Source organism: Fistularia commersonii, chromosome 5 (assembly GCF_037954325.1).
Source record: "Fistularia commersonii isolate RoL2024-O1a breed Wild chromosome 5, RoL_Fcom_v1.0, whole genome shotgun sequence".
NCBI lineage: Eukaryota > Metazoa > Chordata > Actinopteri > Syngnathiformes > Fistulariidae > Fistularia > Fistularia commersonii.
Genome location: NC_141288.1, coordinates 10,857,346 through 10,883,342, shown reverse-complemented (window position 1 = coordinate 10,883,342; position 25,997 = coordinate 10,857,346). Strand labels below are relative to the sequence as shown.

At 41.0% G+C, this 25,997-nt stretch overlaps 1 protein-coding gene across 4 annotated transcripts in view; it reads right to left on the bottom strand.

Moving 5' to 3' along the window:
- Positions 1-539: 539 nt before the first annotated feature.
- The window catches only part of lmo3 (LIM domain only 3), a 61,551-nt gene continuing 36,093 nt past the window's right edge, over positions 540-25,997 (bottom strand). For all 4 annotated transcript variants that reach the window (XM_086146769.1, XM_086146770.1, XM_086146771.1 and 1 more), the window contains 2 exons: positions 16,323-16,448; positions 540-4,579 (listed from right to left, as the gene is read on the bottom strand). In XM_086146769.1, the coding sequence (XP_086002895.1) occupies positions 4,474-4,579; positions 16,323-16,448 (232 nt within the window). In that variant the 3' untranslated portion in view covers positions 540-4,473. The remainder of the gene's footprint in view (positions 4,580-16,322; positions 16,449-25,997) is intronic.

The window sequence follows — 25,997 nt, the reverse complement described above, 5'->3', positions numbered from 1 at the left end:
AGTTGGAACAACCCACGAGGAGGTAACTCCCAGGCAGCCGATGGCAAAGTATAAATGAAGCCTTTGTTTGACGCGTGACACCGAAAATAGAAAAAAACCCTGACAAGATGAAAACATGTTGTGTTTAAGAGTTGTGAAAAAAAAAAAAAGAATAGGTGAGGGTATCATTTTTATGGTGGGGGGAGGGGCTGGGCTCGATCCCGCAACCTGGGGGATTCTTGCGCGCCCTTCCGTCGGGATGAAAAAGGAGGGAATGGGGATTTTTACAAGCAGCGGAGACAACAAACTGAGGAAATGATCGCGCTTGAGATCAATCACATATGATGGGATGCAACATGCTCTGCTGGTTAGGCTAATAGACAGGGAGGCTGGTTTTTCTGCCAGCTAGTTTGCATCTAATGCCGCGCCCTTGAGCTGGATATTTAACCTTAGCAGCTTTAACAAACACACAGCTTGATAAATAAGTACAGAGTGCTTCTTTTTTTATGGATAAACACAAGCAATGGGGGGTTAAAATAAAGACACCACTCTCGCTGTAACACAATAAAACTGTATTACATTTGTGATTAAAATTATAACAATTACAGTATTTACAAGCGTTGTCCTAAAAATAAACATCTCATGCTGGATGACACATTAAAAGAAATCATTGTACAATAGCAAGCAAAAAAAAAAAAGAATATTTCTTTTATGTACACCCACAATTTACAAATTATTTTTTTCAATTGGGATTAGACCCGAGCGTTGATGCGCAGCGCTCATTGCTGATATCCGATAATGAACGGTTGCGTTTAGTTCTAGGCAGAAAAAAGGACCCGAGGTGATCGGGTCTGTGGGACAACTGACACTGTCCACGTAAAGCCAGGACATCATCGATTGGTTTTCAAGTATCAGCATGTCAAAGGATGCCATATTTCTGGACAACGGGCTGATGCACTGAATGCTTATCAAATAAATAGTGTACAAAAGACCCCCCGGCACCCCACCCCACCCCGTCACACCTCGCCCCCGCCCGCCCCCATCAATTCAGACACCTCTCAAGCTGCTGCAACAGCCTGCCTCTGACGGCGTGTCGCCGTGGTTTAGTTTGACCAGTGTGAAGCAAAATTCATTGGAGAGGTTGAATGCGTGAGTCAGAGGGTTGATGCCTCCCACTATCCTCACGCCTGCAAGACCAGAGCGGAGAATCCCATCTGGACCGCTAAAACTGCGTTCTAATATGAGTGTTTTTTTTTTTTTTTTAAAGAATTGTGGCCATATGGAGACGGCGGGTCAAACTGTGAACGAGCTGTTAGCTTTTCAAAGTTGCTTCTTTGCACTTTGTTTATACAGAACGAACACAGAGCTCATTGAAAAAAAAAAGTGAAAACCAACAAAATTCCAAATGGTGCCGGGTGGCCTGTCATCCAGATTAATCTGCTGAACCCACGGTCCATCTCACCCCGCGGTTCCGTCTGGTCGCCCCTCCAGTGTATTCCAGATTCTGAATAAGCCAAAGAATAAAGGAGTGCGTCTGATACACGCAGTGGTGGAGAAACAGATACTTGCCTGCAATCCTCTATCAGTAACTAGTAATTACACAGTTTTTTCCACACTCCTTTAAAAGGCAAAACTGACAGACATCAATTAACGAATTTGGTTCATCTCGGTCACGAATGTTCAAGGTCACGCCTTCCTGCGTTTTGATTGTTTGAAGGTCTAAATATGTGACGTTTGGAGTTGAGGCAGTAAATCCCGAGTAAATAGGGGCGAGGGTCCTTCAGATCTCTGATTCGTCTAGTTCAGCCACGCTAAATATTTACAAGTTGAAATTTTTTTTTACAATTGTACCGTTGATTTAGTCATGTCATTTGTTTCTCACACAACCCTCTACTTGGAATACAGGTCTTATGTTTTCCAGTAGTTCATTTTGATCAGTGATTTAACAAACTAAACCTTTCCTTTTCATATCGGCTCCATTGCTCTGTTAATTCAGCATTATTCCAATCCATTTTTGGCGAATTACATCTGAGCCAAATCTGAATCACAAGCAGAAGTCATGGTCCTGACAATGCCTTAGACCTCCGATATGGTACTGAGCATTTTCCAGTGTATCTAGTTCTGACCTGAGTCCCATCTTTTTAACACACATTGGCCTTAGACAGGGGTTGGGGGCTCTCCAGCTGAGGAACGCTGGGGAATAGAAAACCCTGTATCTTGGCCACTGGCAAGATCGCCCCCCTTGCCATGAAATACGATATAAATGTAGGAAACATTAAATCTTGGGGACATTGAATGCTTAGGCCACTGGATGGTACAAGGTAGTGCTCTTGTTATCTTGGTTAATGATGGGAAGAAAGCGTGATAGCTGAACATTGGGTTTGAATGGGTTTGTCACAATCCATCAGATGTTGCTGTCCTATTGACATTGGATCCACTGTTGGTCAAGATCTGTATATCTCATTAGCTGCTTAATGTTTCCTTGTTGTTGAAAAAATGGGTTGTTTGGCGTTAAAAGAACAGAAAAAGGAAAAAGAAAAAGATTTTAAAGAGTAGTTTAGGTCATATAACTGCAAAATTTCATCCCACTGCTGTACTATGATCGTAATCTGTCTTTCATTTTTGATTCATCTTTTAATGTTAATCTGACATCCAGTGATCTTGGTTGTTGCAAAATATTAACCACTACCAAGTTGGAGTTGGCTCAAATTGGACAAATGCTGCTCAGTTGCAATTTAAATCATATGTTGATGATGTTGACATTACATTATATTTGTTGTTGTGTTGTGCCTCATATATATATATATATATATATATATATATATATATATATGTGTGTATAATGTTACATTATTTGATATCTATTAATTTTCGAATTCAAAATCAACTTCAAAACTCTAGCCTGAATCAGAAGAGACATCTTTTAGTGTGGGAGACTCTTTTAATTAAATCTGGTCATTTTACACATCAGTGATTTTTAAAACATGATTATAATAAAAGATGGTAATTCGAAGCCAGGGGCATATCTGGAATGAAGACAGATTGTTTTCCATCTGAGCTGCTGATTACTATGTTCAACAAATATGATTTGGACATTTTCACAACTGTCTTGTTGGTTGGTTGGAATAGAGGCGGCAAGTTCCACCTCATGGTGCGGTTCATTCGTAGAGGTGTGACACAACCATTGGGAAAAACGACCAGACCGTGTCGCTGTTGGAGGGTTGTGGCTAACCCTGGAGCAGTGTTTTGCGGTCTGACCTCAATCAGACCAAATGCATTGATTAGTGTTGGGTGGAATTGGCGGCCGTGGCCAAGTGAACAAATCACATCTTCTTGACGTAATGAGAATGATTTGTTGGGATTCTGGCTTGACATTTGGCCTGAATGATGACCGGTAGCTGGGCCTCAAAAGTGGCAAATCCACCGCTCATTGCTCAAAGAAAACATGCAGGGAAACATGGGAGATCTCTGATTGCCAACAGAACAGCAGATTCACCAGATGATTCAGTGATTCAGAACAGAAATTATTTAAAGGGGGGGTTCAGAACAGGAACTTCAGACTTCAGTTTTCGTTTGTTCTCCAAATTATGCAAACAGTCCGCTTGCAAGGTCACCTAAAGAGAACCGAACATTGGTTCACGCGGAAGTACGCCACTGCTCCCGAGTACCATGGTTTGATTGTTCAGTCAGCAACTGAGCCTCTCCGTACAAACTGTACAATTGAAACACGCTGTGGGTTGATTCGAACGGAGCAAGCGAGACAGTTGGGCCTCCGTATGATGACCAGGCCGAACCGGACTAGACTGTGAGACTGAAAGCACCCCAACATGAAGAGTGCTTCACACTCGTGTACACACACACACACACACACACACACGCGACACAAGCACGCACGCGCACGGCAACAGGTCAGTCACCTCAAATCTGCGTTTTTTTTTTCCGCTTTCCGGTTTACATTTGCGGCTTTTAGTCTGATAACGTCCAGTAAAAAGGTACGCATCTCCTAATGACATTGATTTGACACGTTGGTGCGCGTTGGATTCAAGTAGATGTCATTGGGCCGGTTCTTCGTCCCTGTCGCAGATGAGACAATACTGTGTGTAAATAACATTTCTCTCCGGCAGCCAGGAGATGATGTAAAAAGAAAAAAAAAAAAACTGCTCTGAGGCCAGTGTTTTGTCAGCCGGGAGGGAGAGAGGCAGCATCCGGCGCTCACAAACAAAAGGACAAACTTTTTATTCATACGTTAGTTTGTTGAGGCTTCCGGGCCCTTTTCCCTGCCACGCCGCAGTCTCTATGGCTATTCTGTACAGCGAGGACCTCCCCTCCTGGGGAGCCCTCTTTATGTACACGTGAGGGGTTCGGGAGGGGGTGGGGAGCTGGACAGTAAGCAGTACCGCTTTTTCATTTTTTTGTTGTGTGATTGCAAGCTCTCCTTCTCTCTTTCTCCCGCTCCTCCTCCCCCTCCTCCTCCTGGTCCTGCATGATGGTGGGTCAGCGGACCTGGGGAGCGTAGCCCTCCTTCATCAGCCCCTCCTCATAATCTGTCTGGCACAGGATCATGTTGTTCTTCAGGAAGAACTTGTCTCCCACGCAGAACCTGCACAAACACAAAGATGCAGATGAGGTGGGGAGGTTACACACGCAGCGAAGCAAGAACCTCATTAATAGCCAGCGATAGCTTAGCACATAGGCTAGCTGCAGTGCTAGCTCAGAAGGGATTAACAACGCATGAGGACCCTCCTTTCCTTTCACAAGCATTCAAATATAATATTAGTGATATTCACTGGTTATTATGCCCCCTTACATGTTGGTCCCTGACTTCTTCAGCTATTTATCTATTTGGTTAATAAGAATTGACTTGTATATTTTGGAGAAAAAATAACCTAAAACTAAGCAAAACATTTTCTTCAGAAATTACCACAAAAAGGAAATGGAAAAACAAATAATGGGATAATAAAATTGGACAATAAAAATGGAAGAAAAAAAAAAGATAATTAATTATGATGTGACCTAAAAACAGATTAGATGCTATCAAAGGGATACTGAGTCTCTGCTTGCCCTAACAAAAAAAATAAAATAAAATAACCCCCGTATTTTCAAATTAATTAACAAAAATACATTACAAAAATAAATTAATAAATCTTGCACAGAGAAGGATCAGCTAGCTCACAAAAATGTAGAAAAAAAAAAAATTAAAATCCTGTTTAGTTTTCCTCCATTCCATCAGAGACATCATCATTTTAGAGTCACGGGCACAGAGGTGAGGTTCCCCGAGAGAATAGAATACAGTCATTTGGCAAACGCCTTTATCCAAAGCGACCTACAGTGGAGATGCCCTGGACTGAACCCAGGACCTCATACATGCAAAGCATGCGCTGAGCTACACGTTCTGTAGAGGTGAGAGGCCCTCAGAAAACAACCTGGCTCATCGAGGACTAAAGCTGGGATCCCCGACTATAACGTCGTCCTTGGGAGAGGCGGCCTGAACAAGTGGCGCTCCACCCTGGAGCTGCATTGCTGTGAAACAGAGAGGGCATAGGGCCGTGGTGGCTGTGTTTGGCAAAGGTGGCAGGGAGTGGATTTATCAGTTTCAGTCTGCTGAGGTTCATCTCTCCACCAGCAGCGGCTACGCAAAGCCTCGCAGGCCCCTCCGCTACTCCAGTCAGGAGGGGCCGTAGCTACGCTTGACCTTTTAGTGTGGCCCCAAGTGGAGATTATGTTGAATGAGAGGTAACTCTCGCTGTATTGTCCTGAGGGTGGCTTATCTCCCCGCATGCTCAGGTTGGACAAGGTCGGCGAGCGTCGGTGCCAGTGTTTACCGGGGGGGAGGTGTTGCATGACAGACTCTGTTTGACTCCCTCCTCCAACCCCAACCCCCCAGACACTCGGAATGCTGAGTTCAGTGACGGAGCTCAGGTACGTGGCGAGCTCGGCCCATTTGCAACATTTATTCGGAGCTGGAGGGCAGATAGAGAGCATGATTCGCTGCATCCATTTGGGACCAATTAACAGATACGGGCACAAAGTAGCAGCAAGTCTGGGAGTGGGCTGTTTTTGGGAATAAAGCAGAGTGTTCTGAGGATGAGACGGCAGTTATTTTGAAGGGAAGATCAGATGTGGAGACACATTCTATGCAGATCGAGTTAATCGGCAGCATTTCAATGAGGATGCAACCTATATCAGTTGGTAATTTGTACTCCAAAGGTGACTCAAAACCATCAACAGCTCAAGCCGTGTTTTTTCCTTCGTGTTTATTTTTTTCCATGCAAAGCGTTGGCTTTGGATGCGTCTTCGCCGAAACTTGTCCACTCACACTTGAGCTTCACCTTCCAACCTCCTACCCGCGGCTGCCCCCCTCTGCCAACCACCCCCATAGCTCTTATCTTCGCCCTCCACTTACTTCGCACGGTCAAATTGTTTCTGCTCAGTGAAATGTCAGCAGCATATGTGACATCTGTGTACCAATTATGATGTGGATAGAACACTTGGGCCTCACAGGCGTGTCTAATAAAGGAGCTTTTTCGTTGTTGTACAATTTTGACTTCCTCAAAAAAAAGATGTATATATGGCTATGTCTCCCATAAATCCTGCATAAATCTTTATTAGATGAAGATCTTATTACCATGCTGCTGCTCATTCAATATAAATCCAAATATCAGCCAATTAGTTTTGGTCGCAGCTGATGTAATAAATACTGATTCTATTTCACTGAATTAGCGTTTGGAAGTGTTGAATTGTGTATTAGCCGCATGCTGGTTGCTTAATTCACTGACTGTGACAATCCTGACTTGAATAAAACACAACGGGTTGTGTAATATTGTAATGTTCTTAATATCATATGGCAGAAAATAATACATTTGGCTAGAGCTGTTTCTGGCTGTGGGCTAAAAAGCTAAGTTTTGGGGGGAGGGGGTTAAAAAATGTTAAATGGGACAATTTAAAAACCTTTTTGAATTCAGTGAGAGTGCAATTAAGCTGATGCTGATATCTGCGAGGAAAACCGAAATGTTAATTTAACATCTGAGAGACATCGATTTAGAGGGGGGCTGATTTAATGTGAGGGAGATGCTGATTTAATCATTTATTTTCTCCATATTTCTTCTTCATATTTTCTGCATCAACATTTTTATATATGAAGGGAAAATAAGCCTTTTTTCCAATTCAAAACTGAACTGAAACTCCACCTGATGATGGGATCCATGAAAATGAGCCAAATATGAATCTGCTGCCTGGTGACCATCAGGCTGGGCTGCCTTTATGCTTCAGATAAATTTAGTCTTGACAATCATCAGGCGTCTCCTCATCATTTCAAGGGTTCTTTTTCCAGCTCTGGGATGGTGGCTTCCTCATTAGTTATCCCAAATGCGAAATTCTGACTCGTTAATTTCGTTCCACTACTGGAGAAAGCCAATGTTAATAGGCACAACTTGCATTTATTTAAAGATGTGGGTGGCTGGGAGACTTAGACAGGCTGGGCGAAGATCATAGTGACACGAAGGGATTTGTTTGGAGGACTGAATCTTCAGAAATTAATGTCTCATTTTATTGTCTAATCTTGACCCTGGAATCAACAAAATATTTAACATCGAAATGCCAATAAGTCACTTAAAATCCACTAAACAGAATTATTATTATTAGTAGTAGAAGTAGTGGTAGTAGTAGTAGTAGTAGTAGTACTCAAAATCATCATAATAATTTAATAATCCATCCATCCGTCCATCTAGGGCCTGCCACTTATCCTGCACTCAGGGTCACGGGGGATGCTGGAGCCTATAATCATGGTGATAATAACATTAATAATAACTATAACAATAATAATAATAATGATAATAATAAAAATAAAGATCACCTAAGTGAAATATCAGCATAGGACTAACACAAATCACCTATAAATCAGCAAAGCATTGCAAGAACTGATTAAAAAAAGTAAATTTGAAATTAAACTAAAAGTTTTAATCTGCATCTGGTGAATTCATATTGAATTAAAAAAAGATTAAAAATCCCACAACTAAAATTCCTAAACCTGAAGTTAATTGGCAAGGAAATGGCACACAAGTACTCTGTGAGCCTGCTCTTTTCATAAAATAAAATAAAATAAAGCATATCCATTCCCTAACTGTAAGAAAATCAACCTGTAAAATGAAAAAAATCAATAAAATATTTGGATGGGAGTTCACACCACCTTTGTATTCAACGTCAGGATCTGAAGTTCAAGAGACCCCAGTTTTATTGCACTGGAATCAGGCAATCAGCTGGGTTTTTATTCAAGCCGCTCAGTCAAGGTGGTACCACCAGAGCATCAGCTTCTATTTAGTTTATCTACTTTTATTTATTCATTCAGGTTAATTATTTCTCCTATAATTCTTCCACCCGCTGTGATAAGACACAATGACTGTGTGGGATCAGACTCATCACGTCTTCAGCTTCATTAAAGACAAGACGGGGCTGTATTTATATTACAATCTGCCTTGACCGAGCCTCTCTCTCCCTTTCTCTCTCCCCTTCACTCTGCTCCCTCCATCTTCCCTCCTTTACTTAGAGGTGAGTGTGACTAATGAGTCTTCAGAGACCCAGCTTGTAGGAGGCTCAGAAGAATCGCTTCCACACTTTAAAGATGTATTGCGATGCCAGCTAGTTGCCTGGGAGGCCCACATTCGCTGGAATAGTCCCTTTCCGCTGTGAACAGAAGGATTGTCAGAGGGAGAAAACAGTCAAAACACAGCAAGGATTCGCAGGTTGAAGCTGCTGGTTAATAGTAATCGCTTGTTGTAAATCTTGTCTGGCAGATTGTTGCTGGCCAATCACATGTAGCCTCACAAGGACGGCCTGGAGATGAGGTTTTGTTGGGGGAATGTGATGGGAACAGAGGAGCTCCATGTTTCTGTGCTTAATTAGAGTAGTCTTCCATTTGTTTACATGATTGCGTATGATCAGCTTAATCATATAGGAGGAAATTATCAAAATATTACACATACAATTTCTTGTTAATACTTTGGTTAGATTTTCCATTTGGATCCCTTGAAAGTGAAAGGACCTGTGATTTACACCAGGTTATTGCATCGCTTGCTTTTAGTCAGAAGAAACCTTTCAGATTGAGACCATGTGTAATTCTACCAAGGTGGATTTCACTCATTATATGCTATGTCTTATAACCATTATTTATTACGTTATATCGCCTATGAATATCCTATTCACTGATTAACAATATGTATGTTTCACTAGTTCTGTAACTGCAAGTGAATATTAACATGATTTTTTACAAATTACATTTTTCTCTTTATTCTTCTTTTTAACAATAATAGCTGCAATTTCATTCGATATTAAATCTCACTATTAATATCAGCTGTTTTACATGTTTATATCTGTTGCATTTTAATTACAATATGAAGCGGTTTTACAGCTTTGTTTATTTTATTTCCTTGCTGGCACTACGCTTCTTCAATATGGGCAATGCAAATATTATTGTAATTACTCCTTTATATGTTTTCATTTCTCATGCCTATAGCCTTAAAAATGACATGCGGAAGTTGTATACCGTAATACTGAATTCAAGATGAGGTCTAAACAAAGTTCAGAGACCTGAAAGAACTAAATCGTGTTAAGAAAAAAAAAAAAAGATCGTTCATTGAGAAGATACGTTCAAACTGCACCGAAGCCCGGGGCTCCGGATCGCATTGGTACCCTGACCCAGATGAGAGGACATTGGTGTACATTAATTGTTACTTGAGGCGGTGTTTTCCAGTGGTGGGAATGGGAGTAGTTTCCCCAGTAGTTTGTCTGCTCAGGCTCTGAGCTCAACACCAATCATACACAAAGTGACAACTGTGTCCCTTATTGCCTATTAGGCTCCTGTCTAACAAGCCCCACTCCTGACATACAAGGCACTAGTGGTTGGGCTTAGCCGTGCTCTACCCCCTCCCTCTTATCAGTGCTGACCTTCCCCTGCACTGTCACCCAGCCTGCTGCTCTTCGCTCCCTCCACGCCAGCTCTCCTCCCCAACACTGCGGCCTCCAGCTCATCAGGGGGAAATTGGGCCAGTGCTGGCCAGATGATGAGGCTGGACGACAGCCCCATCGATTAGCTGTCCCCTCCCCCACGCCCCCCACGGCTGATCTGTGGCCAGCGGGCTTCTGGATGGAACCGCATACCCTCTCCTTATTTCCAGCAACAAAAACCTCATAGCTCCGAACACGGCTCCGAACTCAGCTCTTCGGGGCAGGAGGGACCCGGCCATCAAATACGTAAACCCTGGAGCTCGTGTTTCAGAGGTGCTTGGCGGTATTCTTCTACGCATGAAACACCGTCTGACCTCAATCTGACGAAGCTGCAGGAAACACTGATCGGTATTAGGCCGAAGAAACGTTTCCTTGCAATGTGTCCAACATGAAAAAAAAAAAAAATCAATATGATGATCTTCTCCTATTCTGTTTTTTTTTTTTTTTGTTTTTAGATGTGAAGAATCTCAAGTCAGACACGCTCAAAAATTAACTTCTCCCTAGTTTCTCTGGAATCATAAGTCAGCAATGAATCCTAATCCAACCCATCAGTAGTAGATAATAAAATATATCAAACATTGATTTGATAAGGAAAAGAAATCCACATTTGAGATGAGATGATACATGAAATATATTCACATATAGTGCAAAGTCTGTTGCTCTGATTTGGATTAGTCTGACTACCCTGAAAACTACAAATGAACTCATAAATAAAAAAATCAAAAAACCTTCTTCTTTCTCTTGCCTGAAATGTTCTCCAATGATTCACATGAGAGGAGGCAAAGTAAAAAAAAGAAAAAAAAAAATGGAGCTTCCCTCCCAGCGGCTCAGGTTCGGAAAATAACAGGTCTGGCTGGTTGGAAGGTCACGACAGTAGATTTATGTCCAGTTTAACACAGTAAGGCCAGACGTGAGGAATCAGAGCGAATGTGGGATCCTATATTTCCGCTGATAGACTGGGGACAGGAGCGATTCTCTCCTCTCGGCTTGATACCGTTTCAAAGTCATGCGGCGAGTGAAAAAGTGGGAGCAGAAAAAAAAGAAGAAAAAAAAAGGCTTTCACTGTCTGGCAGATACACAAGTAAGATAACAGGCTTTTTCCATTTATCTTATTCCTGAAGCTGCTTCATCTCTCACTGACTTTTTTTTTTCCCCATAGCGAGAAAGAAAGCAATTTGATGGCCGTGATGGCAAAGAGGAAAAGACGGCGGGTCACATGTCCGCTCAGAGCCGACAAGGCCGCTCTAATTGGCCCTCTTTCCTGAAAGCCCCGCCCTTCGCAGCAGAGCCGATGACCACGCGTACTCTGCAGTGATGGAATCAGCATAATCACGGGCCGCAGTAGGTTTCACCCGTAAAGCAGCCGATGACGTGGATTGATACGTGAGTCCGTTAGTATGTGTGTATATGTGTGTGTGTGTGTGTGTGTGTTCATACTTGATTGTAGCAATTCAACCTTCAAACGGCAATTGTGCGACAATGCTGACCCGCAGGAACGCCGGATAATTACACGGCCTGACCCCGGGTGACCTCGATGCCGCCTGCTCTGTTTATCAGATTTCACATTTTCTGACGATGTTCCTCAGAGAAATCTCCGGGCCATTTGTGAGATGGATTAGATTGCTTTATTGAAGGGCCTGTCGGGGGCGGGGGGGGAGCAGTGAAGGGGGAGGGGGGGAAGGGGGTCAATGGGGTGGCTCTCGTGTTTGTTTGGTGGTGGTGATGGTGGGAAGGTGGAGGGACGGAGAGAGGGGACAGCGGACGGCGAGGAGGCAGATCAGTATGCCAGACAAAAAGCAGGAGCCCATTTCCAGGCCGAGACTGAGAAAGTATTCAGGGAATCTTAAGTGAGACCCTGTTAGATCCGACAGAGGCGGGTGGGGCTGGGACATTTGTAACGCGACACACTGGTGATCGGGACAGAAATGTTCAGAAACACGCTGTCTTTGGACTCATTACTTCCATCTTCCTGTCTGTCGCCAGTAAAAAAAATAAAAATACCAGGGTTGATCGGAGCGAAAGACGGCGAGCGATACCGGGGGGGTATCAGAGCCATAATCGGAAAAATAATGAAACTGGAGAAACTGCTTATGAGTAGGTCATAAAATAAATAAATAAATAAAAAATAAAGAGTTTCTGAGATTCCTTTTTTTAAAGCCATACATTTCCACACACACACATATGTATGGAATGAGGTTATAAAGTCGTATGACGTCGTCATGAGGATTTTAGTGATTTTAACTGAAAATATATGAGACTAGAAAGTCAAACGCCTGAGGAACATGACATGTTTATGATGCCAAATTAAGATGTCCCCCCTGAAAATTAATAAAAATGTGAAAAAAAAAAAAAATAATAATTACATTGCATGTAGATAACATCTAAAAGAGCAATAAACAAAAGTGGAAGTCCCAAGAGAGAAACGGTGAAGAACACATAAAATGAAGAGTCAAATAGTGTTAAAAAAAACATGCATGCTTATGAAATTGAGGTTACACATCTATTATGAAAAAAATAACAAATATGATACAAGGAAAGAAAGACATTAAATAATTTCAGCATAAACTTCCCCCCCCAGTCTTAAAGATTCAAATCCCATTGAAGAGAACACAATTCTGAGTTGAAAAATTAAGGAGAACACTTCTTTGTCTCACTGTGTCTATGGAAATTCTTTAGGTGTTACCACTTACGTTTGTGAGTTTTATTTCACCTTTATGCTTGGCAGACCAGCTAGTAATGACACCATTTATTATGGTATTATAATAAACACTACAATAATAGTAGGCCGGTGATCTCCAGGTTGCAAACTTTCATAGCTAAACTTGTCTTTCTTTTCCATCTGTCCCTCAGTCACTTGTAAAAACAAAGATACCTGGTTTTACACTGTGTGTAGTACGTACGTGTGAGTTTTTGCTGTAGTAAGGGCTTTTTCATGGATTAAAAACATGAATAAATAAGACGACTGAATATTTTTAAGTGAAATAATATATGGCTGTTGAAAAGTCACCTTTTTTGATTTTATCCAATTGATTTATTTTTTATTTGCATATGTATTGGAACCTAGTCGATAACTTAATAAGAGAGTGCCTTCAAAACGTTGGGGGATTTAATTGGTTTATGACTGATCAAAGCAGGCTCAAGTATAATCTGATTTCAAGAGGATTTGTGACATCACAAAACACATGTCTGTCTGCTTGTGTGACCGTGTGTGTGTGTGTGTGTGTGTGTGTGTGTGTGTGTGTGCGTGTGTCTGGCTTGTGGACGCGGCAACACAACTAAATGTGGATTTTTATGACGAAAAATACCTGCTTGTTCAGTTGTTCTAGAAAAATAAAATATACAAATTAAACATTACATAATGCATTTTATCCACACAAAGTCATAAAATAAAGGTGCAGAGAGGATGTAGAGTAAAACTAGCAATTTCAAGCTCTGGCAAAAGAAAAAATAAATAAATAAAAAGAGAAAAAAAAAAAACACCACGGTTCTTTAGGCACTTTTTTCCTCAAACAAAATGTGAAGTTGTGGTTCATCTGTCGCTGAGGATGCGAGAGCTTGTGAGGTTTAATCCCTGGCTTGTGTTGGACACATGACTGGCTCACACAGGTGGAGGGTGTTGATATACTGACACATTATATTTTCCGGGGATTTATTTTCACTTCCTTTCTTTATGATATTGCCCTTTTTTTCTCCTAGCTGCAATTTTAGTTGAGCATTTTATGGAATGCCCTCCTGCTTTTTTTTTTTATTTAATGCCATTGCTTGGAAGTCATTCCGAATTTCACGTAGTCCTAAAGACAGATTAAAATTAACTTTGTCATAATTAATTAATAGATTGCATCTTCTCGACGCATAAAACCGAAGAGATTCCTCCCAGACTGACACTCCCGGGTGTCTACCATGTCACATCTGAAATATGCAGCAATAAAGCACGTGTAATAACAATAATAATATGCACCCCAAATTTGATTTCAAAGTTATGCCCTGTTGGAATATGGCACCGTCTGTTATTTCAGCTCCTCCAGGATGTGAATTCAGGCACACAGAGCTTTAAATTTATATTCCGCCGGGCCGTGTCTCTCCTGCAATGTAAAGAAACGGAATGGAAAACAAAAAGTCAGAGCTGAGGAACAGCTTCAATTAGAGCCGGCGCCATGCCATAAATCTGGGCCCGGGCCCCCCACTCAAATTGTGATGGGCATCTGAGCGGCACCTATGAGGCCGCAGCGAACCGTGCGAAACACACTAACGTCGATTTTATTCAACAGTTCATCAGGCGCCCTAATGTAAAAAGAAAGATTTGCCCGCGCTTAAGTGGGTTTTAATGTGTGAGAGCAGAGTGGGCTGCCTGAGTCCGCCTGATGAAGATTAGCTGACTTCTTCCATTAGGGGAGGCTGTCTGGTGCAGCCGCCTGAAGTGGCAAGACAATAACCCAGTGCTAATTGTGCGTAACCAGGTCCTTTGCTTTTAGCGCCCGCCGCGTTTGGTTTGTGTGTCCCTTAGTGTGAATGCATGTGTGTGTGTGTGTTTGGTGTGTGTGAGTGTGTGCATGTGCGTTGGTGACAAAGCCAAGTTTTCGACAAGAAGGTAAAAGAGACGCTGGAGCGAAGTCGACATTTTGGAACGCAGGATGGAAAGATGGAGCTCTGCTTGGCTGCTGGGTCTGGAGGTTCCTGTGACCTTCAGGAACAATCACGAGATTCGGAAACTTAAGGGTAAATCTGCTAAGGATCTCTTCTTTGATTAACTTGTAAATTCTCGGTTTCATTAAATTTATTAGAATCAGACCTGAGGTGAATGTATACAGCCTAATTCCATATATTTCAATTCAATATCGTTATTTTGCTTTTCTTGCGTTCTTCCTTTTGACAAAATAGTTTAAAGCTGAGAAAATACATGTTGGAATTGAAACTGAGTTGAAGTTTATGTATTAATATTGACTGAATTATTGTTTTGTTTTATTCTATGAAGGTAATATATTGTTTTTATATTGTTGCTTACTTAGAATAATCACCAAAGTCTTTGTTTCAATTTTTGAAGAAATCAGTAAAAACTGAGACATATGTTGATAGGGGAGTTGATTGATTGTCAAAAAACTGACCTAGGTAATTATTTTAAGACGGTAATGTTATACATACAGTATATGTTTATCACTCACTGATATGGAGTCATTTAGCATGGATTTTATTTGAAAAGAGGAAATGATATGCAGTATACACTAATATACTAACTACACTAACCCTATATAAACATTAAAAATGATCACAGTGGTTTTTCTAATAATCCAAGAACAGCGTTGGTTACATTTATTTTGTCAGGATTGATTTCTACAAACAAACTGAAAGCACTCACATGTGCTGTAAAGCATCCCAGAATGCTTTGAAAACATCCAGCGGACGAGACCGTAAGACGACAGGGTGTATATGCCACAGATACACATGCGCACACACACACACACACACACACACACACACACACACACACACTGACACACAAACACACATAAAGCATGTCTATCAGCCAAATGATCATTAGCTTGCCATTGTTAGCTATGCAGCTAACCCTGTTCCCTCCTCAACAAATGTCAACGCCTCTTTATTTATATTAGCATCACTGTTGAATGGAGGCCATTAACATGCCAGTTGTTTTTCTGATGCCCACTGATTTGTTTGCCTTAAAATTAAAATTATTTTACTGAAACAAGCTAACTTTCTGCTTGCTAAGACATGGAGGTATGATTTCAGTGTCAAAGAAAGAGCCCGCTATCTATCTCTATCCAGGTGGAAATTGGTTAGTAGAAAATAACCCATCCCCATCCCCCCTGCACAAATGTCTTGCACTACTATCCCTATAATATACGACATACTGCATGAGTATCTACAAAATTAAGTGTGATCTTCTGAAATGTGAGATCCATAGTTCTTCTCAGATCTCCGTGACCAAGTGTCCCTATGATATGTGGCGAGGAGGTTGTCCTTTGGTGTTGGATCTGATGGAAAATCTCATCCACGCCATTGTAAAGAATTAAAGACGGGCTCATCTCTCAGAGCCTGACGCCAACACGCCCATCGCTCTCGTTCCTCAAGAAGTCCGACTGGCTTCTTGTTGGCACAATTCCAGTAACGAAGACTGATGGGGAGGATGTTACTCCTGCAGCCGCCGTCCCAAGCTGTACCGGTATTATACTCAACACGCGTGTTCCAGCTTGTCCTCGAGGGGCCCCGAAAGTGTCTGCCGATCGCTAGTCACGGACATAAATCTTCCCCAGACTATCAGACACAGTCGGGTTTACTAGTCGTGATCCTGCCTTGCCGTGGAGCTGAATGCAGGTCTGAGTACTCACCTCTGATTGCAGAGCTGACACGCAAAGCAGTCCAAGTGGTAGACGTTCTCCTTGGCGCGCATGACCATCTCAAAGGCCGGGATTAGTTTGCTGCAGGCCGCGCAGTTCCCCGTCACACCGAACAACCTGGCAAACAAACATGACGTTGGTCAAGACTCAAGATAGAGTGACTCAAGCTAAGCTAGCCTCATTATCAATCTGACACTTCTGATATAGCTAACATGACATATATATGTTTCTGAATTTTGTAAGACGACAATGAACACTTTGTCTTACTTACATACTAAAATAAAAAAGACTTTGGAGACTATATACTGCATGGAGACAAACAATCATTCACTTATTCATATACACTGGGTGATTTAGGGCCTCCAAAGAACCTTCTGCTTATTTTAGCACTGTAGGAGGAATAAAACCAGGGACTTTCTGCTATGAGGCGTGGGATCTAACTTCACTTACATGAAATCACTTTCTCTAGCCGGATTTAAGAAAATGTGAATTACAAAATAATAGATGGATCTTGTGTCTGCTCTGAATGTTTGGATGTGATAATATTTAAGGCATTATGAATATAAGCATAAGGAAACGCAAATACGAGGAAAGATGTACAGGTGTTTGTTGGAAGTTTTGTGCATTTTGTGAATTTTCAGTATTAGAATGGACAACGTTATGTTTCCGTTGATGGTCCCTGAAACCTTTTGACATTGAATGTTCTGACACTTTTATTCTTGTCACATGAGATGCGGACCTTCACTCAACTGTCTATCAACAGCTTATCAATGCTGGCGTTCCAGATAGTGGACTCGCAGTTGAATGAATGGACATCATGGGAACCTTGATTCAATGTGCCAGCTCTGAACGTTTGCTTGCAATTACAATTTCATATATAAATTTCCATTATATTGGTTTAAAGATGGTAAAACGTGGTCATAATGGAAATGTCTCTTCTAAAATGCGGAGCAGAAGTTTTGTTTAATTTTTTTTTTCCTGTACTTTCCTCTGCATTTGTGAATGAAACAATTCCAGCCCCTTTGAACTTGAAGGTAACACAAATTGAAGTGAATGAATAGAAATTTTTACTTCCTCCAGAGAGACACCTTTGACATAAATTCAACTGCAAATATCTGACCTTTGAATAATTTCATGTTGTTTCCTTTTTTTCAATCTAACATATATATGCGCACACTTTCTAGTTTCATATATTTTTGCTCTTACATTCAAAGATGATTATGAAATACACACACAGACACACCCACACATATATACATATACATATACATATACATATACATATACATATACATATATCAAAAATACAAGGAACTTTTTTTTTCAGTGTAATTTTGTTTTCTTGCTTAACCATCCAGGATTTTTGTGGCAACTATAAAGCATTACTCAGATGAAATTACTGATTTGTTTATGAACCAAGAATAAATGTTTACTCTGCTGAGATGCATTTCTGCCGATGCAAACTGGAGGGTTCGCTGAGCTCCATGAACAACACAAACTGCATCTGATGGTTAATCACGTTTGTTTGTGCGGTTTTCAAAACACATCAATCTCAAATTAAAGAACTTGAGATTGCTTCTCAAATTGGACCCTAACGCCGCTTTTCAAGCGCAGCTCCTTGGACAGGTAAAGAAATGAAAATAGAATAAAAACGATTGAACAATGAAAAAAAATCTGCATTTCTGCTAAAAACCAAACCAAACGAAACCAAACCAACTGTTCAAATAACATCACACATACACACTTCACCAGAATTAACACAAAACACACTGTAAACACATCCTGGAACATCTCAGGTCCGACTTACTTTCAAACACCCCTCCCGCGATTTCCTCCCCACACCTTCTCTGCTTCCCATGCCCTGCATCTGCTGTCTTTCTTATCCTTGTTGGCCCCAGCCGGCATGAATCCTGCATATTTTTGTTTATTTATTTTATTCTTTTAACTGCTATTGTCACTCTGTTTATATTGTCATTTAGTTATGGTTGTGTATTTTTCACCCTTTCTGTTCCTTTATGTTGTCCATTACTTTTACTGATGTTGTTGCTGCTGTTGTTGTTGTTGTTGCTGCTGTCTATTTATTTGTATATGTCTTGCCATCTTCTGTCTTCTGTCTCTTTATTTAACTTTATACTCATATTTATTTTACTTTTTTATTTTTTGACACAACTGTTATGCTAGTATGACAAAGGAATTTGCCCTATGGGGATCAATAAAGTTTATCTTATCTTATCTTATCTTATCTTATCTTATCTTATCTTATCTTATCTTATCTTATCTTATCTTATCTTATCATGACCGTGAGCGACATCCATCAGAGGGATCGTGGCCAAAAAAAAAAAAACACCAGACAGATGTGCTGTCACAAAATCACCAAGACAAGGACCGGACCACAGCAAGAGGTAAGGGGAGAAGGTTAGAAAAGAAAAAAAAAAGCCGGCTTGTGTTGAGGAAATAGATGGGACAAGCCCTCTCCCCCCCTCCTCCAGCTGCCCAAGGAGGACCCTATTATTCCGGCTGCTCTAGGGACATTAATGCGTGGCTTCATTAGGGATTCAGGCCCGTTACGACACGGCCACGTAGCCCCAGCTAGCAAATATCTGATAACCAAATCATATAACAAAATAACCTATTAGGCAGACTTCTCCGGGCACTTTTAGCCGTCGTTGTTAAAATGATAAAACGGCACGCCACTCTCACAGTCTGTAAGAGATCGCAATCTGATAAATGATCTGAGGGGCCGGGGATATGCAGGGTTGTTTATTAACCTTCAGAAAGTATGTTTCCCAGAGGCAAAGAAAGCAGATAGATTGTGCCCTCATGAATACCTCGAGAATTAAGGGCCACTGTCAACACACCTTGAGACACTGAAGGATATACCCCGTAACACAGTCGCGAGGTGAAAAACAAAAGAGGGCCAACGCGACGGATTAATGCTGACTTAATTAAAAGAATTATGCCTCTTCCTTTGAGCCATCTAAATTTAGATATGTCTGTTATCTCTTGTCCTTTCTCTTCCCTCAACAAATGTGCATCGCCAAAAGGCGTTCGCGTGAAATAGATGAAATGATGATTTCTCTCAGCACAAAGCCGAGTAATTGATCTAAAAAAAATCCTCAAAAAAAAAAAGAAGCGAGAAATGATAGATTTAGTGTGAGATAATGAGGAGAGTGTTTGAGCAGAACAGCAGCACTTTGTGTTGCCATCTCTCTCTCCCTCTTTCTCTCTCTTCCTCTCTCTCTGCAGGGCGAGTGTCCTTGTCTTCCAGTAACCTGAATCATTTTCACAAAGCCTGCTCTCAAGGCTCGGGATTATAAATGATGGAAGGTACTCGTGTAAAAAAGTGATGTTATAAGCTTTCTGCCTGTCAGCTCGAATCAAAACGGCATTCTGTTTCGCCGTTTGCTGCGTCTGTCCATGCTCCTCTCTCATCTCTTGCAAATTTAAGGTGGCCTGTACTGGTGAAGAGGACTGTCACACTGCTTGGCTGCCAGAGATTCTGATAAAAGTCCTTGCATCTGTGACCATACAGTCACTGTGTGTGTGTGTGTGTGTGTGTGTGTGTGTGTGTGTGTGTGTGTGTGTGTGTGTGTGCGTTTAAAATTTCAATCAAAACGACTGCTTTGATTTCCCAAAAAGATTTGAAAGATTTAAAATACATTAAAAAATGCAGTTAAAAGTGGTTAAAAATCTACAAGACAAAGGCTTATGGACAAAACAAAGAAAATATTATTAAAAACCTGCCTTCCCCACGTAGATTTGTGAGATTTGTGATGGGTACCTTTGTTTTTGTTTTTTTTTCAATAAACTGGCCAATATCAATATCAATAAATATATATATATATATATATATATATATATATATATATATATATATATATATATATATATATATATACCTTCGTTTTTAAATAAATAATTCACTAATCTTTTAATTGTCATTGTATTTCTTTCTCAGAGGTAAATGGTCTCAATGAGGTTTTGCCAGAATAAAGGATTTCCTTTTAAGCAAGCCTGCACTGAAATACTTATCCATTACGCAAGAAAAAAAAAAAATGAATTGTTATAATTATAATTATAATTCCGTGTTCTATAATTCTGGGTGCTACATAAAGGAGAGCTAAATGAATCTGGTCGGAGAAAAGTCACGCCACCTTCGGCACCACATGAAGCAGTGAGGAAGGAAAATAAAGAAAAATAACAAGATTGCATCTCTCCAGTGGTTAAAATAATGTTCTCTTACACGGGAACTTGAGATCCTAGTTAACTTCACAATTTGGAAGGTTGGTGGTTCGATTCCTGGCTCCTCCATGCTGACGTGTAAGACACTGGACCAAACGGCGTGTTTTAGCAGCTTTCACGGCAGATCTGCTGCCATTTGTGAATGCAATTCAGTGCAAAGCCCAATATAAGCGGGCACTATTTACAAAGCTTGAAATAAGAACCTTTAACAACATCACTGTTATGTTCCTCAGTTTGTGCACCACCATTTCCGTCAGCTTTCGTTTCTCGCGTCCTGTGTCGCACTTCTGCTAACTCAGGTGCCGATTATCTCTGGTTTTTACTTTTCTCATTGTGAGCGGAGCCCGAAGTTCCGAGGAGAAAAGTATCTCCACTGCAGTGAAAGGGTGGAAAACAAACACAGAACCCGGACGCGCGTCTGCTGCTCCTGCTGAGGGAAAACACCTTGAAGGGAAGGAGATAAAACTACTCGTCGTCGCCTCTCTTTTCGTTTTCAGCACAAGGAACAAAAAAACTCGCTCTGACGTGTTTTATCAGCGCGAAGGCAAGTTAAAAGTCATCATTTATATGTAAAATAATGGCAAGCTTGTGATAAAAATGCCGATATTTCTGTACAATAACACAAAAGGAGTGCCGAGCGACGTGGCGATTTGTCAGTGTGAAGCGGCGCGGCTCTGCCGCCCGGTGACATCATACTGACAAGATCAGCACGACTGCAGAAACAAACTTTGGTAACTAACTTGGACAAACGAAACAGAATCACTACATGTGTTGAAAATACAAAAATAACAACGACAATAACAATTATAACATAATAACAGCTGTTGTGACTCCAGAACACAAGAGGGAGCTGTGGTTTCCTGAACATGGCATGACCACTCTTGAAGCGTTTTAAGGAGAAAGCCAGAATTCAAGTTCTTCAAAATTACCCTAAATTCAGTTTATTGTTCTAAATATGAAATACTGTAACTGATTATATTTTTTTCTTTAAAACATCTACTTATTAAGATGCATTTACTGTTTCAAGCTTTAAGCTTTTGCTTAGACAGATGGGACCTCCGCTGTTTGGGAGAAGCTGGCCGTGTTATCTTTTCGCCGAAACTCCAGGAGGTGTTTTGTGGACCTAAAATAAGTAAATAAATCTCGATCTCTCATCGCGGGGAATTTTCGCCGACACAAAAGAAGAATTTTATTTGAATAAACATATTTATCTACAATAGACAAATTAAAAACATATCTGAATCCCCCTCCGGGGGGGTCCCAAACAAACCATCTAACCTCCCGTCCAACAGATTGTTGCATAATCCATCCTGGGATAATTTGCCTTGAATGATTAAATGACACCTTGCAGCCTTGCGTGCGGCGGCTGGGGGGGGTCAGGCTCTTGTGTGGCAAACACTCGTCAAAAGGCAGGACACATAAAGCACTGCCTCACCCTTCGACTGCCGCGGGTGGGGTTTAGATGGGGGGGGGAGATGGATGGAAGGTACCTGCCACTCGTCTTTCGCCGCCCTGCCAGTTTGATGTCACACACGCTAATGGCTCTCGAGGGAGGAGGGGGGGTCGGGGGTTGCGGGTGAATGGGGTGGGGTGGGGGGGGCAAATTAAGCTTGGTTTCGCTTGTAATGAATTCAACAGCACAAGGCTCCGACGCAATCAGAGGGTGACGGTTTAGAGGTATTGTATGTGTGTGTGTGTGTGTTTGTGTGTGTGTGTGTGTGTGTACGACAGAGAGCGAGAGCAGAAGACCAAGGGCCTTTTAGTGAGGGATTATAATTGGTAATAAATATCTAAATTCCTCATGCCGTTCTGTAGGGCTGACAGTAGTACAGCTGTCTGCTGCATCTAGGAGGCTGTAAACTGTTGGGCAACTATAAAAAAAAATAAAAAGGAGCTGAATAACATATGTAAATAGCGGGTTTGACACACACTTCATATCCATGGCTGACAAGATAGCATGTATATTTAAAAAGGTTGAAGATACAACACGAAATTAAAATTCAATGCCCATATCCGATCTGAATTTGAAAGAGAACGGAGTCAGTCGGCGCTCCGTACCTTGTTTGAGTCAAAGAGGCATTCACTGTGCATTACAGCCTGGTACGGCTCAGTGGTACCTATTTGATGAGAGGAAAACAGACACCAATTAAATTATTCCACAAGGCTTTAGCCCAGTGGACCCCGAAAAAAAGCCCCCCTTTGGAGGAGTGACTCTCCCAGCTTTGTCAATCTAAACCTGTCAAGAGTACGATGACGGATTGCCGGGGTGACGGATGCGACACGTGCTATGCTGGAATATAAACACTGCTCGTTCCTGGAAACATTGGCAACTTTTTTATGTTTTATCCAAAGTTGGATTCCACCTTTAAGGCTCAACTGTTGTTAGAGCACCCGACAAGCCGCAGCAGCCAATATGCAATCTTTATATATTTATTTTTTAGCCAATTAATCTAAAACCTATTATTAATCTAGAATGTAAGGAGAGGTCATAAACATCAAGACGCAACACTTTAATTCAAATGAAAGTGAGAACGTGCCCTACCGTCACCCGTTCTACTGCTGTTATTAAAAATAAATTAGACTTATGTTCTATTTCTTTGAGGCATAAAACTATTCATTCTTCACTGGATGTAAGGAATAATTAATTTTAATATTCAACTATTATGGGAATTATCACAGGAACGCAATATAAAGCTGCCGGAATGGGAAGAATGATTTATATCAAACATAATCCATTGGAAAATGTATAAAAATGTCCACATCCCCTGCAGTACTTGGAATGTTTGATGGAGACCGTACCAGACATCTATATTCCTTCTGGAGCTGAGAACAGCTGGAGAACTTTCTTAATAACTTCAACCACTGAACACCTGAAGCAGCCTCACAGCATCGTATAGTAGGAAAGCTTGTTTGACAAAAATAAAAAGGAAAGCCTTTATATGTAACAGCATATATATACATTTTCAACAAATTAAATATAATACTTCCATTTAAATAGCATAGCATATTCACATATTATCACCTAAAAAAGATTAGAAAAAATGTCTTTGTATATCAAAAAATGTTACATTTTGGTTCATGTGTCATTAATTAAATTATTTTATAAAAATATAAAAACAACAAATATATATATATATATATATACAGTGGGTAGAACATGTATTTGACACACTGCTGAATTTTCAACTTTTTTCACTTACAAAGGATGTAGAGGTCTGTAATTTTTATCATACGTACTCTTCAACCTTGACTGACAGAATCTAAAATAAAAATCCAGAAAACCACATTGTATTATTTTTAAGTAATTAATTTGCATTTTATTGCATGGTATAAGTATTTGATACACCAGAAAAACAGAACTTCATATTTGGTACAGAAACCTTTGTTAGCAATTACAGAGATCAGACGTTTCCTATAGTTCGTGACCAGATTTGCACACACTGCAGCAGGGATTTTGGCACACTCCTCCATACAGATCTTCTCTAGATCCTTCAGGTTTCGGGGCAGTCGCTGGGTAATATGGACTCTAAGCTGGCTAAGCCGCTCCAGGACCTTGAGATGCTTCTTACGGTGCCACTCCTTAGTTGCCCTGGCTGTGTGTTTTGGGTCGTTGTCATGCAGGAAGACCAAGCCACGACCCATCTTACTGAGGGAAGGGGGTTGTTGGCCAAGATCTTGCGATACATGACCCCATCCATCCTCCCCTCAATAGTCGTCCTGTCCCCTTAGCAGAAAAGCATCCAAAGAATGATGTTTCCACCTCCATGCTTCACAGTGGGAATGGTATTCTTGGGGTTGTACTCATTCTACTTCTTCCTCCAAACACAGTGAATGAAGTTTAGACCAAAAAGCTCTCTTTTTGTCTCATCAGACCACATGACCTTCTTCCATTCCTCCTCTGGATCATCCAGATGTCATTGGCAAACTTCAGATGGGCCTGGACTTGTACTGGCTTGAGCAGGGGGAGCTTGCGTGCGCTGCAGGATTTTAATCTTTGACAGCGTAATGTGTTACGAATGGTTTTCTTTAAGACTGTGGTCCCAGCTCTCTTCAGGTCATTGACCAGGTCCAGCCGTGTAGTTCTGGGCTGATCCCTCACCTTCCTCATGATCATTGATGCCCCGCGAGGTGAGATCTTGCATGGAGCCCCAGACTGCAGGAGATTGAACTTCTTGATCTTCTTCGATTTTCTAATAATTGTGCCCGCAGTTGTTGTCTTCTCACCAAGCTGCTTGCCTATTGTGCTGTAGCCCATCCCAGCCTTGTGCAGGTCTACAATGTTATCCCTGATTTCCTTAAACAGCTCTCTTGTCTTGGCCATTATGGAGAGGTTGGAGTTTGTTTGATTGAGTGAGTGGACAGGCGGACAGGTCTCTTTTATACAGGTAACAAGTTCAAACTGGTGCAGCTAATACAGTTAATGAGTGGAGAACAGGAGGGCTTCTTAAAGAAGAACTAATAGGTCAGCGAGAACCGCAATTCTTACTGGTTGGTAGGTGATCAAATACTTATGTCATGCAATAAAATGCAAATTAATTACTTAAAAATCATACAATGTGTGTTACTTGATGTTTGTTTTTGATTCTGTCACTCACTGTTGAAGAGTACCTATGATAAAAATTACAGACCACTACATACTTTGTAAGTGGGAAAAGCTGGAAAATCATTAGTGTATCAAATACTTGATCTCTCCACTGTATATGGCGATATATTAAATCTTAACCGGGGATAAATGCAAGGGGGTGTAACCTATCCCAGCTGTCATTGGACGAGAGGCAGGGCTCACCCCGGACTGGTTGACAGTGGATCTCAGGGCCATATTTACGAGAACACAACCATTCACTCTCCCGTCCACACGTCTGGGCGATTTAGAGCTGCCAATGAACCTCCTGCACTTTTTTGGATTATGGGAGAAAACTGGAGAACCTGGAGGAAACCCACACAATGGGGAAATGCAAACTCCACACAGAGAAGCTCCATATCTGAATTGAACCTTCACGCTGTGAGACGGAAATGCAGAAACTAACATATATGAAAAAAGGGCTCTTGTGAAGACGTGTTGTTTCACATTGCGTGAAGAAGACAAGTTGCTTCAAAATAAAGAGGTAGCAGGGATTAGGACCCTCCTCAAGATAAAATCAAACAAAATAAATTACATTAAAATGGAATAAAATCAAACTTATGGTTTATGGACCAAAATAAAATATCTTTTTAAATATGAAACATTTTTCCTAATTGTTTTAGGTGATAATATGTGAATATGCTATGCTATGAGAATAGTAGTATCACACAAATTTGTTAATCACTCCGGATAATTCAAGATCAAAATGAACTGCCAAAATATTACAATACTATTATTTCGCAACACTTAACTAGCATCAGTTTGAACTTGCAATATTTGTCAAAGTTCATCTCAGGGATCAA